Raw genomic sequence first — 17661 nt, 5'->3', positions numbered from 1 at the left:
AAAAAATTAAAAGATGTTTGAATTTTTTTTTAAGTCAATCGTGAGTTAAAAAAATAGTGGCATAACGCGTTAATATCGCGTTAACTTTGACAGCCTTAATTTTTACACATTCACACACACACCGACGGCGGAGGCGACCATGCAAGGTGTCAACCTGCTCATCGGGAGCAGTTAGGGGATAAGTGTCTCGCTCAAGGACACTTCGACATGCTGACCGGGAGGAGCGGGAATCGAACCGGGAACCTCCGGATAACCAGACGACTGCTCTACCTACCGAGCCACTGTCGCCCCCCACAGTAACGGGGCGGAGCTTCTTCTGTAACGGGGCGGAGCTTCTTCTGTAACGGGGCGTAGCTTCTTCTGTAACGGGGCGGAGCTTCTGTAAGAGGGGCGGAGCTTCTTCTGTAAGAGGGGCGGGGCTTCTTCTGTAACGGGGCGGATCTTCTTCAGTAACGGGGGCGGAGCTTCTTCTGTAAGAGGGGCGGAGCTTCTTCTGTAATGGGGTGGGGCTTCTTCTGTAACGGGGCGGGGCTTCTTCTGTAACGGGGCGGGGCTTCTTCTGTAACTGAGGCGGAGCTTCTTCTGTAACGGGGCGGGGCTTCTTCTGTAACGGGGCGGGGCTTCTTCTGTAACGGGGGCGTAGCTTCTTCTGTAACGGGGCGGGGCTTCTTCTGTAACGGGGCGGAGCTTCTGTAACGGGCGGGGCTTCTTCTGTAACGGGGCGACGCTTCTGTAACGGGGGTGGGGCTTCTGTAACGGGGCGGGGCTTCTTCTGTAACGGGGGCGTAGCTTCTTCTGTAACGGGGCGGAGCTTCTTCTATAACGGGGGTGGGGCTTCTGTAACGGGGCAGGGCTTCTTCTGTAACGGGGCGGGGCTTCTTCTGTAATGGGGCGGAGCTTCTTCTCTAACAGGGCGGGGCTTCTTCTGTAACGGGGGCGGAGCTTCTGTAACGGGGCGGAGCTTCTTCTGTAACGGGGCGTGGCTTCTGTAACGGGGCGGAGCTTCTGTAACTGGGGCGGGGCTTCTTCTGTAACAGGGCAGGGCTTCTTCTGTAACAGGGCGGAGCTTCTGTAACGGGGGCGGGGCTTCTTCTGTAACGGGGCGGGGCTTCTTCTGTAATGGGGCGGGGCTTCTTCTGTAACAGGGGCGTAGCTTCTTCTGTAACGGGGCGGAGCTTCTTCTATAATGGGGGTGGGGCTTCTTCTGTAACGGGCGGGGCTTCTTCTGTAACGGGGCGTGGCTTCTTCTGTAACGGGGCGGAGCTTCTTCTCTAACGGGGCGGGGCTTCTGCTGTAACGGGGCATGGCTTCTTCTGTAACGGGGCGGAGCTTCTTCTCTAACGGGGCGGGGCTTCTTCTGTAATGGGGGCGGAGCTTCTTCTGTAACGGGGCGGAGCTTCTTCTGTAACGGGGCGTGGCTTCTTCTGTAACTGGGGCGCGGCTTCTGTAACGCGGCGGGGCTTCTTCTGTAACAGGGCGGAGCTTCTGTAACGGGGGCGGGGCTTCTTCTGTAACGGGGGCGGGGCTTCTTCTGTAACGGGGCGGGGCTTCTTCTGTAACGGGGGCGGGGCTTCTTCTGTAACGGGGCGGAGCTTCTTCTATAACGGGGGTGGGGCTTCTGTAACGGGGCGGGGCTTCTGTAACTGGCGTGGCTTCTTCTGTAACGGGGCGGAGCTTCTTCTCTAACGGGGCGGGGCTTCTTCTGTAACGGGGCGGAGCTTCTTCTGTAACTGGGGCGGGGCTTCTTCTGTAACAGGGCGGGGCTTCTGTAACGGGGGCGTGGCTTCTTCTGTAACGGGGCGGGACTTCTGTAACGGGCGGGGCTTCTTCTGTAACTGGGCGGAGCTTCTTCTGTAACGGGCAGGGCTTATTCTGTAACGCGGCGGAGCTTCTTTAACGGGGCGGAGCTTCTTCTCTAACGGGGCGGGGCTTATTCTATAACGGGGCGGGGCTTATTCTTTTTGGCTGGGCTTCTTCTGTAACAGGGGCGGAGCTTCTTCTGTACCGGGCGGAGCTTCTTCTGTAACGGGGCGGGGCTTCTTCTTTAACGGGGCGGAGCTTCTTCTGTAACGGGCGGGGCTTCTTCTGTAACGGGGGTGGGGCTTCTGTAACAGGGGCGGGGCTTCTTCTGTAATGGGGGCGTAGCTTCTTCTGTAACGGGGCGGAGCTTCTTCTATAACGGGGGTGGGGCTTCTTCTGTAACGGGGCGGGGCTTCTTTTGTAACGGGGGCGGGGCTTCTTCTGTAACGGGCGGGGCTTCTTCTGTAACGGGGGCGGGGCTTCTTCTGTAACGGGGGCGGGGCTTCTTCTGTAACGGGGCGGGGCTTCTTCTGTAACGGGCGGTGCTTCTGTAACGGGGCGGGGCTTCTTCTGTAACGGGGCGGGGCTTCTTCTGTAACGGGGCGGGGCTTTTTCTGTAACGGGCAGGGCTTATTCTGTAACGGGGCGGAGCTTCTTCTCTAACGGGGCGGGGCTTATTCTCTAATGGGGCGGGGCTTATTCTTTTTGGCTGGGCTTCTGTAACATGGGCGGAGCTTCTTCTGTACCGGGCAGAGCTTCTTCTGTAACGGGGCGGGGCTTCTTCTTTAACGGGGCGGAGCTTCTGTAACAGGGCGGGGCTTCTTCTGTAACGGGGCGGGGCTTCTGTAACGGGGTGGGGCTTCTGTAACGGGTGCGGGGCTTCTTCTGTAACGGGGCGGGGCTTCTTCTGTAACGGTGGCGTAGCTTCTTCTGTAATGGGGCAGAGCTTCTTCTATAACGGGGGTGGGGCTTCTTCTGTAACGGGGCGGGGCTTCTTCTGTAACGGGGCGGGGCTTCTTCTGTAACGGGGCGGAGCTTGTTCTCTAACGGGGCGGGGCTTCTTCTGTAACGGGGTGGAGCTTCTTCTGTAACGGGGGCGGAGCTTCTTCTGTAACGTGGCGGGGCTTCTGTAACGGGGCGGAGCTTCTGTAACGGGGGCGGGGCTTCTTCTGTAACGGGGTGGGGCTTCTTCTGTAACGGGGGTGGGGCTTCTTCTGTAACGGGGCGGGGCTTCTTCTGTAACGGGGCGTAGCTTCTTCTGTAACGGGGCGGAGCTTCTTCTATAACGGGGGTGGGGCTTCTGTAACGGGGTGGGGCTTCTTCTGTAACGGGCGTGGCTTCTTCTGTAACGGGGCGGGGCTTCTTCTCTAACGGGGCGGGGCTTCTTCTGTAACGGGGGCGGAGCTTCTGTAACTGGGGCGGGGCTTCTTCTGTAACGGGGCGGGGCTTCTTCTGTAACGGGGGCGGGGCTTCTTCTGTAACAGGGGTGGGGCTTCTGTAACGGGGGCGGGGCTTCTTCTGTAACGGGCGGGGCTTCTTCTGTAACTGGGCGGATCTTCTTCTGTAATGGGCGGGGCTTATTCTGTAACGGGGCGGAGCTTCTTCTCTAACGGGGCGGAGCTTCTTCTCTAACGGGGCGGGGCTTATTCTATAACGGGCGGAGCTTATTCTGTAACGGGCGGGGCTTCTTCTGTAACAGGGCGGAGCTTCTTCTGTAATGGGCGGAGCTTCTTCTATAACGGGGCGGGGCTTCTTCTGTAACGGGGGCGGGGCTTATTCTATAACGGGGCGGAGCTTCTTCTGTAACAGGGGCGGGGCTTATTATATAACGGGGCGGTGCTTCTTCTGTAACGGGGGCGGGGCTTCTTCTGTAACGGGCAGAGCTTCTTCTGTAAGGGGGAGGGGCTTCTTCTGTAGGGGGGCGGGGCTTCTTCTGTAACGGGCAGAGCTTCTATAACGGGGCAGAGCTTCTTCTGTAACGGGGGCAGAGCTTCTGTAACCGGGGCGGGGCTTATTCTGTAACGGGCGGGGCTTCTGTAACGGGCGGAGCTTATTATGTAACGGCAGGGCTTCTTCTGTAACGGGGGCGGAGCTTCTTCTGTAATGGGGCGGAGCTTCTTCTGTAATGGGGCGGAGCTTCTTCTGTAACAGGGCGGGGCTTCTGTAACGGGGTGGAGCTGCTTCTGTAACAGGGCGGGGCTTCTTCTGTAACGGGGGTGGGGCTTCAGGATACCTACTGCAGTGCAACGCGGACGTCCCGGGTTCGACTCCCAACCTTCCTCTCTGTCGTGTCCGAAATAAAGAGTCAAATGCCAAAAAGCTAATCTTTAAAAAAATATATATAATAGCTTTATACAGAAACAGATGCCAGTGCAAGTCATGTCTCTCTGCCAGAGAGGACCACCCTGCCTTATCATACAGGACACAATGATGGAACCATAACTGTCTCTCTGCCAGAGAGGACCACCCTGCCTTATCGTACAGGACACAATGATGGAACCATAACTGTCTCTCTGCCAGAGAGGACCACCCTGCCTTATCATACAAGACACAATGATTGAACCATAACTGTCTCTCTGCCAGAGAGGACCACCCTGCCTTATCATACAGGACACAATGATGGAACCATAACTGTCTCTCTGCCAGAGAGGACCACCCTGCCTTATCATACAGGACACAATGATGGAACCATAACTGTCTCTCTGCCAGAGAGGACCACCCTTATCATACAGGACACAATGATGGAACCATAACTGTCTCTCTGCCAGAGAGGACCACCCTGCCTTATCATACAGGACACAATGATGGAACCATAACTGTCTCTCTGCCAGAGAGGACCACCCTGCCTTATCATTCAGGACACAATGATGGAACCATAACCATAACTGTCTCTCTGCCAGAGAGGACCACCCTGCCTTATCATACAGGACACAATGATGGAACCATAACTGTCTCTGCCAGAGAGCGGCGGCTACGTGGCGTAGTGGGCAAGGCACTCGCCACGAAATGCTGGAGACGCTCGGCTCGTCAGTTCGAGCCCAGCGCTCCACATTTGCTTTCAGTTTAGCTGGTTGTCCACAGTAATACACATTGGCCGTATTACGGGGAGGGAAACTGAAGGGTGGGGATCGGGCGTTTTGGACAGCGACTCCTACAGGTCGGTTGGTGCGCCTGCGCAGTAGAATCAGGAAGAATCAGGAAGTGTCGGGGGCAGCGTGAGCCTCCCACACGTTACTCCTCGCCACAGAGATCGAGCTGCGCAGGTGAAAAGATGCGACTGCTGTTACCTCAAGTACCGGAGGGGACTTGTGCTATGTATGACTTAGTCCACATTGCAGCCGGCTTGTGGGAGGCAAGAAACAGCGTCCGTGACAGGGGAGGGTTGAATTGGATGATACGAAATTGGGATGGGAGAAAATATAGAAAATGGGAGAAAAAGTGGATCAAAAAAAAAACTGTCTCTGCCAGAGAGGACCACCCTTATCATACAGGACACAATGATGGAACCATAACTGTCTCTCTGCCAGAGAGGACCACCCTGCCTTATCATACAGGACACAATGATGGAACCATAACTGTCTCTCTGCCAGAGAGGACCACCCTGCCTTATCATACAGGACACAATGATGGAACCATAACTGTCTCTCTGCCAGAGAGGACCACCCTGCCTTATCATACAGGACACAATGATGGAACCATAACTGTCTCTCTGCCAGAGAGGACCACCCTGCCTTATCATACAGGACACAATGATGGAACCATAACTGTCTCTCTGCCAGAGAGGACCACCCTGCCTTATCATCAGTGATGCCACAGATTACTTGTAAAAGTAATCTGATTACTGATTACTGATTACTCCTTTAAAAAGTAATCCAAGTTACTTTACTGATTACTTGATTATCAGAGTAACTTAGTTACTTTGAAAGTAACTAGGTTACGAAGTCGTCGTCGTTCCCCCAACCGTTTTTTTTTAAACGCTTTATTGAAAGTGCATAAATTGTTTTTAACTTGTTTCTCTGCACATAACGTAAATTGTTAAACTAGTGCTTCAGCTTCTGTACCATCAAGTATGGTAAAGCAACAGTCTATGATGCTCACAGCATTAGAGCAGCCAGCCAGTGGTTTTACAAAACCAGTGTATCCATTCACATCTAACAAATGCAGGCTGAACTATTCAATTATATCAACTGTAACTATTAAATTGTTTTTATAAATGTCTCTCTATAAACATACAATCAGTCTCTCTTTAACATGTAAATTAACTGTAAATCTGGCAAATAAGAGCTTTTGCTCTGCCACCATCAAATATACATTAATCAAAAGGGAAAGAAACAATCTCTCTCTTTTGATGTTTGGCTGGTGGACCTCCGAGTCCTCCTGTACCTAGTCGAAGCGTCGGCTAGTGTTGTGATTCCAGATGCTTTCAATGCAATTGGATGTGCTGTTTTTAGCGGTAGACAGTATTTTGTTTCCTCCGCATATGAACGTGAAGTAGTGACTGAGGCCCCGTTTAGACGAGCGTTTTTGGGATGGAAGTCTGAACAGAAACTCACTTTTAATTTTGCCAAGCGTTTTGGGGTGGAATTCTCCGACGACGGAGCCCTGCTGTCACACGATTGGCGCATATGTCACATGACGTGCTGTGAAGACCCGCCCTACTCTGCCTCTGATTCGCAGACTGTGGATGGGGAATGTGATTGTACCAAAGCAGAGTCACTCACAGACAGAGTGTCCAGTCACGCCGCGGGACACATTCTTGTGTAACCCTTTCACTGCCACACTACGTCACTCCCAAAAGAAAAACAGCTCAAAATGTATTTTTGACTGTCGAAAACTAAATAAAATACTGCATTCCGCCTGCATTATGAATTTATGATGAGATAGTAACGAAATAGTAACGCACAGCCACTTGGACAAGTAACTGCAATCAGATTACTGGCTTTTAAAGATTAACGCGTTAGATTACTATTTTCGGGGGAAAGTAATCAGATTACAATAACGCGTTACTTAGTAACGCGTTACCGGCATCACTGCTTATCATACAGGACACAATGATGGAACCATAACTGTCTCTCTGCCAGAGAGGACCACCCTGCCTTATCATACAGGACACAATGATGGAACCATAACTGTCACTACTGATGTATCTAAGGGCAGAATGATATACAGACTCCAGAGGCTTTAGAGTGGAAGCAGCAGCAATTCTATTAACTAAACGGACAGAAAATAGCTTCAACGACCCTTCTGCTAAGCAGAGGGAAATAGGTTTAGTTTCTGTACAGAAAGCCAACCTTCTCTTGCAGTTTACTTGCAAGGTTAGCTATATGGCATTTAAATGTAAATTTCTCATCAAGCCAGATACCAAGATATTTATATTCAAGTTGTGAGATGCAAGTTCCTATAATGTGGTTGAAAGCACTCAACGGACACCTGTGTACCTGAGATAACTAAATGAATGTCTGATTGATGATATCTCTGTACCTGAAGGAACTAAATTAATGTCTTAACAACTAAATGAAAACAAATGTGAAATAATCCTCTTCGGTCCCCCAGACGCTGTCACCACCCTTACCAAAAATCTAGGCAACCTGTCCTCCCTGTCAAAAAACCTAGGTGTCATTTTTTTTATCCCCAATTTAAGTTCCACAGACAAGGGAATTCAGTGGTGACGGCATGTTTTTTCCAACTACGCACCATTGCTCGGCTCAAAAGCCCTTCTCTCCCCTGCAGACCTTCAGAGAGTCATCCACGTCTTCATTTCATCTAGATTAGACTACTGCAACTCCCTCCTATATAGGCATCAACCAGTCCTCCCTGTCCCGCCTACAGCTGGTACAGAACACTGAGACCACATCACCCCTGTCCTTGCCTCCCTTCATTGGCTTCCAGTACGCTACAGGATAGATTTTAAGGTTCTCCTGTTCGTTTTTAAAGCCCTTAATGGTCACCCCCCTCCTACATCTCAGACCTCCTATCCCCCTATTCCAACACCAGGTCCCTCAGGTCAGCCGATCGGAGGTAATGATGTAATGTGGGAGATCATCAATAATAGCTTTATAGCAATAATAGCCAGGGTGACCCACCACAGAGGTCTAACCTCAAGCTCAGGGGGGGCCGTGCCTTTGCTGTCGCAGCCCCTGAACTGTGGAACAGCAGCCCCACCTCCATTAGGCTCCTCGCCCCCTCGACAGATGCCTTCAAGTCTAGACTCGAAACCCACTTCTACCTACTAGCTTTTCCCGTTCACTGACTCATGCCCTGTTTTCCTGTGTGTCCTCCCGTGAAACTGATTGTTGTCTAGATGTATCTACGTGTATCTACCCTCTGTACAGCACTTTGGTTGTCATGTTTAAATGTGCTCTATAAATAAATTGGATTGATCGATTGATCTGATTGATGTTATATTTGTACCTGAGAGAACTAGATGAATGTGATTGATGACATCTCTGATAAGCACTTACTAAGCACCGTTTTCCTCCTCTCCCGTCAGATCCTGGTGCATGTTCTCTGTACATACCTGGACTCCAGACTCCCCCCGCACCCCAAGTACCCCGATGGCAAAACCTTCACCTCACAGCACTTCAGCCATACCCCAGACAAACCTGGTACCCCTACACACACACACACACACACACACACACACACGAGCACGCACACACACACACACAGAACCTACATGATGCACTAAGTTGACATGTGGAGGAAATTTGCCGGAGCCAAGGATATACTCAGTCAAATAGACTTGGTTAATACTAGGGCTGACCCCTATTAGTCGATGAGTCGGTCGAAAGGAGCCGTAGTCGACTGCCAACCTCTTAGTCGAATACAAACAAAATAATTTTTTATTATTTTTTTTTATCATTCTTTCCAAAAGAAAAGAGGCCTAGAAGCGTGGCTAACGCTAATGGCACGCATACCAGAGGCTAACTGCCTACGAAAACAGGCACAGAGGCACTGACCAATTGCATGCTTTTGCAGAGGACAAGAAGCCTTCAGTCGACTCCTTCAGACATTAAGCACCCCCCACAGCCCAAATGGAATGATAAAAAAAAAATATATATATATATATATATTATTTTGTTTTGATAAATCTTTTTTTTTTTACTTACATTTTTATTAAACATTTATAGACAAACAACACGACATATACAATAACCTCAACAACACTATTAAACAGACATAAATAATAAAGAAAAAATGTAATACCCAAAAGACGAAAAATAAAAATACTGACTTAACCTGTTCCACCCCAGGTGAAATCTGCATAAAATGTATACCTAGGTAAATGGAATATTGCTCCACTTCTACAAGGGCTATTTGCATATTCTTGGTATCTAGGAACATCTATGGACCTCAATGAATGTATTCTCAGTGTCAGAAATATTGTGTCTATTACTAGGCTTGCTTAAATTCTGATGAAACAAAGGAAAATATGAATTATGATTTTTCTTTTCATCTTTGACGGTGAATAAAACCATGATAATAATGACCAAACTTAAAAAACTGCCACTGAGCTAATTCAGTACCCTCTTGAGATCATGTGTACAAAAGATCTAAGGAAATTAATAAAGGGAAGATGATAAAATTGAAGGTTTTGTATATACAGTACTGAATTCTCCCATCCGGACCAATGCAATTTGAAATATTATTATAGAATATAGAATATAGAATATATGCTTATACATTACCTTATTATAGCCAATTCGCACATTTATATATATATATACATATAGTATCTTTCAAATGGCCGAGTTCAATTTGGATATAGTATCACCAGGCATGCATAATAACATATACAGATATTTAATGTAATCGACTGTACTTTTTTATTTCTCCCACAGTGTAATCATTTTGTAACTAATTTCAGATCTAATTATTCCTACATGATTACAATAGTGTGGAGAAACTGACTGCGTTTCAATATTTGTCAAAAACGTTACCTTTTGTAGCTTATTATCGCGAATCATAACAATTATTGATATGATTCATTCAGAACGCCGAACTTTGAACGACCATAGCGGACCACAGGAAGTGTAGTTGAGAAATTCCGACGCTGGCAGATGCTGGCGAGGCGCTCTTTAAAATGGCCGCAAAAAAACTACAATTCCCATGGTTCAACATTTCCATTTCCGCTTCCGTGTCAAAAACGCGAGTGAAAAATAAAAACTTAAAATGATATAAACTCACTTTTAACCTATTGCTAAACTATTGCCAACCTAACGTTTTACATTCTACATGTATTTGTGACATAGTAGTGATAATAATACTTGAAAACGTTTGATTTTAAAAACGTTAATTTATTGCATCACTCATAAAAATATTAATATATGATAATAATGTCAAAAAGGGGTCGGTACCGTGGCCGTGGGGTGGAACAGGTTAAGCAAATAAAAAACATAAAACAGTTGTCATACCTTAAACAAAAATAAAATTAGAAAACATTAAGTGTGCGACATGGGTTCAGAGACCCTCTTTGAACCTCTTTCCTCCTTTACCCTTCGCCCTCTTGTGGTGTATTTGGTTCTTCCTCTGTGATGTCGTTTTCGTTCCCCTTGTAATCCTCCCACTTTCCCCATCTTTCTCCAAATTTCTCTTCCTGTAACCTCAGCATGTGTGTTATCCTCTCCATATCCTGTATCTCTTCCACTATTCCTACCCATTGTGCTATTGTCGGTGGGTCTTCCTTGTACCACAGTCTCGTTATTGCTTTTCTGGCCGCTATCAACATTATCTTTATTAAATATTTGTCCCCCCCTTGTATTCCCTCGTGTGTCAGGTCTCCTAAGTAAAGCACCAGTCCTGTTTGTGGTAACCCGTATCCTAATATTCTGATCATTGCCTCCCCTATCTCCTCCCAATACCCCTTCAGCTTCTGACATCCCCAGAATATGTGCGTGTGATTTGCCCCCTCCTTCCCACACATCCTCCAGCATGCTCTTTGTGTTGGTGCATATTATTTTCCCTTCAGCTCTGGGGTTATAAAGAATCTGATTATGTTTTTCCATCCAAACTCTTTCCATATCCTCGATCCTGTTGTTGAATGTTGCACCTCGCATATGTTCCCCCATTCCTTCCCTGTTATTTCTATCTCTAGCTCTCTCTCCCATTTCTCCCTTATGTAATCGGTCGTGTGTCCCTTGCTGTTCATTATAGCCCGGTATATTGCTGATATTACTCTTCCTTGCCCCCCTTCGTATGCCCATACTATCATCTTTATTATTCCATTCTGTTCTTCGTCTTTGGCCCCCCTTATTTCTTTGTTGTAGTAGTCTCTAACCTGTAGATATCTGAAGTGGTCCCTGTTTTCTAGTCCAAATTTCTCCTTTAATTCTGCACTTCCCCCTTCTCTATCATTTTGCATATCGCTGTTGCCCCCCCCCCCCCCCTCTCCCACCTTCTGAATCCATGGTCTAACCTCCCTGGTTTGAATCTCTTGTCATGTGCTATCCATCTCAGAACCCCTGACTGCTTCTCCAATTTGTGTGTTTTTACTACTCTGTTCCATATGGTCAAGGTGCATTTGGTGATTGGATCTAATAGTCCCTCTTTTTCTTTAAATAGTTCCCTATCTCCCACCAGAGCTTGTACCTTGTATCCCTCCCCTTCTTTTTCAATGTCTTTCCATCTTGCCTCGTATCTGTCGTTACACCAGCACGTCACTGCTCTCAGTTGTGCTGCATAGTAATAATCTTGTAGGCTGGGTACTGCCATCCCTCCCTCTTCCTTTGGTAGTTGTAGTGTTTTATATCTGACCCGTGGTCTTCTCCCCGCCCATATGAACCTCGATATCAGTCTGTCCCACTCCCTGAATTGATTCTGTGGTATTTGTATCGGTAGTGACTGGAATAGGTACAGTAACCTTGATAGTATGTTCATTTTAATGACCTCTATTCTTGAATTGAAGTCCAAGGGCATTACTGTCCATCTCTCTAAGTCTCTCTTGATGTTCTGATTTATCTGTGTATAGTTCGCCTCAAACAGTTTCTCCACCCCTCTCGTGATGTTCACCCCTAAGTATTTAATCTTGTCCATGTCCCATCTTATCCCGTACTGTTCCCTAATTTCCGTCGTTGGGGTATAGTTCCATGCTAAGGTCTGTGTCTTTGTCACGTTTAGTTTGTATCCTGAGTAGTGGCCATATTCCTTCAGTAGATCCATCAGTGCCGGGAAGCTCTTGTCTGGTTGCCTCATGTATACTATCACGTCGTCCGCAAATAGGCCTAGTTTATATTCCGTTCCCTTTATACTTACTCCCTTAATGTCCTCGGTTTGTCTGATCAGTTGTGCCAGTGGTTCCATGAAAACGGCGAAGAGCGTTGGTGAGAGACAACATCCCTGTCTGGTAGCCCTCTCTAATCTGATTCTATCCGTCAAGCTGCCATTCACCTTAACCCTCGCTGTCGGTTCTTGATATAGCGCCTTGATCATCTTCATCGCCCTCCCGTTCAGTCCGAACCTCATCAATGTTTTATATAAAAATGTCCAGCTTACACTGTCGAATGCTTTTTCTGCATCTAGGCTAATCAGTACCGCGCTACCACCTTGTTTTTGTATCTCCTCTACTATGTGTAATGTCTTTCTCACGTTGTCCTGTGTCTGTCTCCCTTTAATAAATCCAGTTTGATCTTCATCTATAATGTCTGGCATAAACGTCTCAAATCTCTTTGATATTATCGATGTATACATCTTGTAATCCACGTTGAGTATGGACACAGGTCTGAAACTACTACATAATTCTCTATCCTTCCCTTCCTTCGGTATCGTGGTGATTATGGCTTCCTTCCATGGGGGGGGCATTTTTCCCTCTTCCATCGTGTGTCTGAACGCCGCCCCTAACATGGGTGCTAATTCCGTTCTAAATGTCTTGTAGAATTCCGATGGGAATCCGTCGCTCCCCGGAGACTTGTTGTTTTTAGCTCTACTAATTGCCTCTTCCAGTTCTCGTTCCGTAATTATTTTATTTAATTCTTCATTCTGTTCTTTCCCTATCGATGGTAACTCTGGCTTCTCCAGATATGCTTCTATTTCCTCTTCTCCCACTGCTTTTGGCTGTGTGTATAGTTTCTCATAGTATTCTCTAAATGTCCTCTCTATTTCAGCTGGGTCTCTCAATATTTCATTAGTCTTTATATCCCTTATTGTGTGTATCGTGTTCAACTTCTGTTGCGTCCTAATTCTCCTAGCCAACACTCTGGTCGCTTTTGTTCCCCCTTCATAGTACGTTTGTTTCATGAACCTCGCTTTCTTTTCTATTTCTGTCAATAATTCCCTATTTATCCTGGCCTTTACTTCTCTGATTTCTCCGAGCGTTTCCTGTTCTTTTGATATCTGGTGTCTCCCCTCTAGCTTCTTCAGCTTCCCTATCAGATTGTGATATGTCTCCGTTCTGGCCTTCTTCAGCATTGCTGTCTTCTCCATCAATTTCCCCCTTATCACCACCTTCAGTGTGTCCCATAGAATGTTCGGATCTACCGCCCCGTTGTCATTTTCTTCCTTATACCTGGCTATCTCCTCCTTGATCTGACTCACCACCCCCTTGTTATTTACTATTCCTACATTTAGTCTCCAGATCGTGTTCCTCCGTCTCCCTTCTAGATCTACTGTCAGATATATGGCACTGTGATCCGATATGTCCGCTACTCCTATTCTGCTCTCCCGTACCCTGTAACTGTCCCCCGTCGTCATCAAAAAGTAGTCTATTCTCGCATATGTCACGTGCGGGTGTGAGTAATGTGTGTATTCCCTGTCCATGGCGTGCATCCCCCTCCAAACATCTGTAATTCCCATTTCCGTCATCTGAATATTCATATATCTACTGATTGGTGCCCGTCCTTTTCTAGTACTCGTGGTGTCTAGGTCGTGATTCAGTACTTCATTAAAATCTCCCGTGCATACCAATATCCCTTCTAGTTCCATCACTATCATATAAAAAATGGTCTCATATAAATCCCTCTCACTCTCTGGGGGTGCATAAACATTCACTAACGTAATCATTTGACCCTCCATTTTTCCCTTCACCAGAACAAACCTTCCCTCCTCGTCTCTTACTTCCTTGATCAATTCAAATTTGACTGTTTTTGATTAACGTGATTACTCCTCTCCTCAGGTTCCGTTTAAAGGAACTATAGTATGCATTTTCATAACCAAATCTCTTCAGTTTCTCATGATCCTGTGCTACCAAATGTGTCTCCTGCAGAAAAATCACTTCCATCTCACTTTTTTTACACTTCAACATCACTTTGCCCCTCTTTATCGTATTATTCATTCCATTAACGTTTAATAACATCATTTTTATACCTTTAACCATTGTCATCTTTCTTCTTCTTTCGTCTGTCAGTCCCCCCCATGTCACATTCATTCCCCCCTCCGGTTGTAGCCTCCGCTCTCTTCACCGAATACATATAATGATTAACATAAATAAAAAACATAAACTTTACATAAAGTGCTCCCAAGGCGTTCGGGGGGTCCCTGTGTCCCCCCCTGTCCCCTGCTGGTGGGTGAGGAGTAATTGCTCTCCTAGTGAGAGGCCTCCTCCTGACGGCTTGGGGGTTTGAAACCTTTACCCCCAACCGCTCGTCATATTTGTCCAGCTTTCTTACTGTTTTTATTGCTGTCGAGCTCCTGGTCAAAAGCGCTCTGTCCTTCATTCTGATCAAAGACCCCCATTTCCTAGGTCCCTCTCAATGTGGCTCATATGTTCCAATGTCCCTCCTTCCTCCCAAACCCGTGTGTGGTGTCTTCTGTGTACCCCTTTTTACTTTCTCTTCCTCCTCTCTATTTTCTATGTGATGTCCATTTATCCCCTTAATCCCTTCCAACGGTTACTCGCAGCGTGTGTCTATGTACTTGTTTCAATATGTTCTGTGTTCCGTCTATCATACCTAATTATATTTCCATTTATTTCCTCCATCAGCATGTGTATTATGTGTCCATGTACGTTATGTTCGTTCCTATATCCTGCCTCTACCTGGGAATGTGTGTTTATGTATATGTTATTTCAGTTTCTATATTTTGTCTCTATTTGGATAGTTTTTTCAATCTCTTGTGCGTGTACTCATCCGTTCGTCTCCTCCCGCCTCCTCTCCTTCTCCGTCTCTGGCCTCCTCGTCCGTCTCCGCCTTCGGTCTGCCACGTCTCACCTCGGCCTTCTCCCCTCTCCTCCCTCCTCTCCCGGGTTTCGATCTCCTACTCTGGTCCATCTGCGTGCTTTCTCCAATCTCTGCTGCAGGCTCCGCGTCTGGCCCTCCTGTCCCCTTCCTTCTCCGTCCTCCGCCATCTGCATCCCCCGTCGCCTCATCTCCTCCGCCGCCTCCCGCGCCGTCGCGTACGTCACCGTCCCTTCCTTCCAGTGAATCCTTAGCGAGGTCATGGGTGATTGGAATTTCATTCCGTTTTCTTTCAGAATTCTCTTCAGTCCCGCGTAGGACCTGCGTGTTATTGCTACCGCTGTCGAGTAATCTTGATCAAACGACAGTCTTTTCCCCTCGATTTCTATCTTCTTGGTCCACGCGGTTCTGAGTATCAATTCCTTAATCTCAAATCTCAGAAAGTTAATAATCACCGCCCTCTGAGGTCTGTCCGGTTTCGGTCTCGGAGCCAACGCCCTGTGGGCCCTCTGTATCTCCATTTTTTCCAGTCCCGTCTCCTTCAGTTGTTCCTTGATAAGCTTTTCCACATATTGGATCACCGATTCCCCTTCGACTCCTTCTTTCAATCCCCATATTCTGATGTTATTTCTCTGTGACCTCCCCTCCATGTCCAATATCTTTGTCTCCATCTGTTCTTGTTTTTGAATCGCACACGTTAACACCTCGTGTATCTCTGTGTTCCATTCCTCCATTTGCGCCGTTCTAGTCTGTACCTCTGTTACGTTTCTGTCCTGTTCCGCCATCTTCTCATCCACCCTTTTGAGTTCTGTATTCATTTCACCCCTGAAGTCCTCCTGTTCCTTCCTCAATTCCTCCCGTAACTTCCCAATATAATTTCTTATCGTGTCCGAGTTCAGTTTTATGGTCGCCTGCATCGTGTCCGAGTTCAATTTTATGGTCGCCAATATCCCGGCCTGCATGAGCACGGCCCATCCTGGCATTTCCTTGTCCGTCTCAGCCGAGACTCCCCCTTCCTCCGCCTGCTCCTTCTCGGTCTCGCCTCGGGGGTTCTGCTCCATCGAACTCTCCTCTTCCTGTGAGTTCTCCATTTCTCTTTCCTTCATAATTGTTTTCTCCTCCTTCCTTCTCGTTTGCATCTTGATTTTTGATCACTTTTCGTCACTTTTCGGGTCTTTATTTCTCCGTTTTTCGCTCTTTTGACCAGGAGCCTCACCGCATGCGTGCTACTCTTCCGCTCTCATACCGGAAGCCCTCGATCAAATTTTTTATTATTATTAATTACATGAAAATATATATATATATATTATATATATTTTTTTAGTCTACTAATACTCGACTAACAGCAAATTTTGGCCAATCATAGTCGACTATCCAAATCCTTAGTCCGGGACAGCCCTAGTTAGTACAGATTTATTAACCCAAACGAAAATACAAGTAAGTCAAGAGTTATGGCGGATGACTCCACCGGGGTACAAGGCCAGGAAACCCCAGAGAGCTCCTAGAATCATATTAACACTATGGCGACCGGAGCCCTGCAGCGATTTAGGCCTCAAAGGACAGAGGATTGTAAACAAACCGATGTACTTTCTAAGAGCTTTATATATCATTTATAGTATTGCTATCTGTCCATTCTCATTGTCACTTGAGTGCATAAACCGTGCCTTCATAATGGCTTAAAGAAAATAAAAATCCATCAGTTGGTTGTCATTTTATAGCATTGTGAATATAAGGTATATCGCGCTTTTCGTCTAGGCTTTTCTGCAGGAGGCTGCAAAAAAGGCTAAACGTTGGCGCCGTTATATCAAACGCCATTTCTGCTGTATATATACGAATGAAATAAAACAAACTGCGTAGCATCCGGACTATTACAGAGCATCTATGGATGAAATGGGGGCGGCGGGGAACGCCGATCAGTATTATTGATTAGCAATAGAGTGTGCGTTCCGGTAGCCAATGTCAGTAGTCTATCAGGTTATAAAACGATGTCCAATCCAGCTGTAATTTGGGGTAATATTATCCTACCATCAGGCCATGTGATCGCCGGCAGCATTTCCTCACCAGTCATTGGATTCTGGTAGATCGATATGCACATTGGCTAATCATAAATCCCATTATTCCACACTGAAAAAAACGTTCGGCAAGCTGATCAAAGATGGAGGGGCTTCGTTTGGAATCAAGGCTCTATGATCCGCCCACAGGACTGTAAAAGCATTTTTTTTTTAAATCCCCTCAATGATACTGCAGTGGAGCGATGGCGCCCCTAAGCGGATCTGGCCGGTACTGCATGTTTCGAAAATCAAATATGTGGAAAGATCCTGCTAGTGGATCGGGGACCTAATAAGCGTTATAAATATGGAATAAAACAATAACAACTCGTCACGAGTATACTCGTGGCTCTGGACCACAACGCATGGAATCGAAACACGTATATACTCGTGAACGGACGCCATAGTGTTAACGTAGACCTTTATACTTGACCGTAAATTGTAATTATTCATTTTCCCCCCATCTCTGACGGTGAATAACACCATGCTAACATTTACCAAAAGAGGAGAATTGCCGCTGAGCTCATTAAGCACCTTCTTGAGATCAACTGTACAAGAAATCTAAGCAAATTAACTAAGGGAAGATGATTTACATGGGTTCTTGTAGATACCGTACTAAATCAATGTCTTCCTTTTGAATAAAATAGGCTCAGGAATCAGGATTGTTAAAGCTAATTAGTTTGATAATTAAAAAGCTAACACACACA

General features: G+C 46.8%; 1 protein-coding gene across 1 annotated transcript in view; it reads left to right on the top strand.

Moving 5' to 3' along the window:
• tmem209 (transmembrane protein 209) overlaps nucleotides 1-17661 on the top strand; it is a 95879-nt gene that overhangs the window by 59773 nt on the left and 18445 nt on the right. Inside the window, exon 12 of the mRNA XM_084335637.1 lies at nucleotides 8291-8405. Within this exon, the coding sequence (XP_084191763.1) occupies nucleotides 8291-8405 (115 nt within the window). The remainder of the gene's footprint in view (nucleotides 1-8290; nucleotides 8406-17661) is intronic.

Source organism: Notolepis coatsorum (assembly GCF_963971535.1).
Source record: "Notolepis coatsorum genome assembly, chromosome: 1".
Taxonomy (NCBI): domain Eukaryota; kingdom Metazoa; phylum Chordata; class Actinopteri; order Aulopiformes; family Paralepididae; genus Notolepis; species Notolepis coatsorum.
This window is presented reverse-complemented; position numbering and strand designations above follow the sequence as displayed.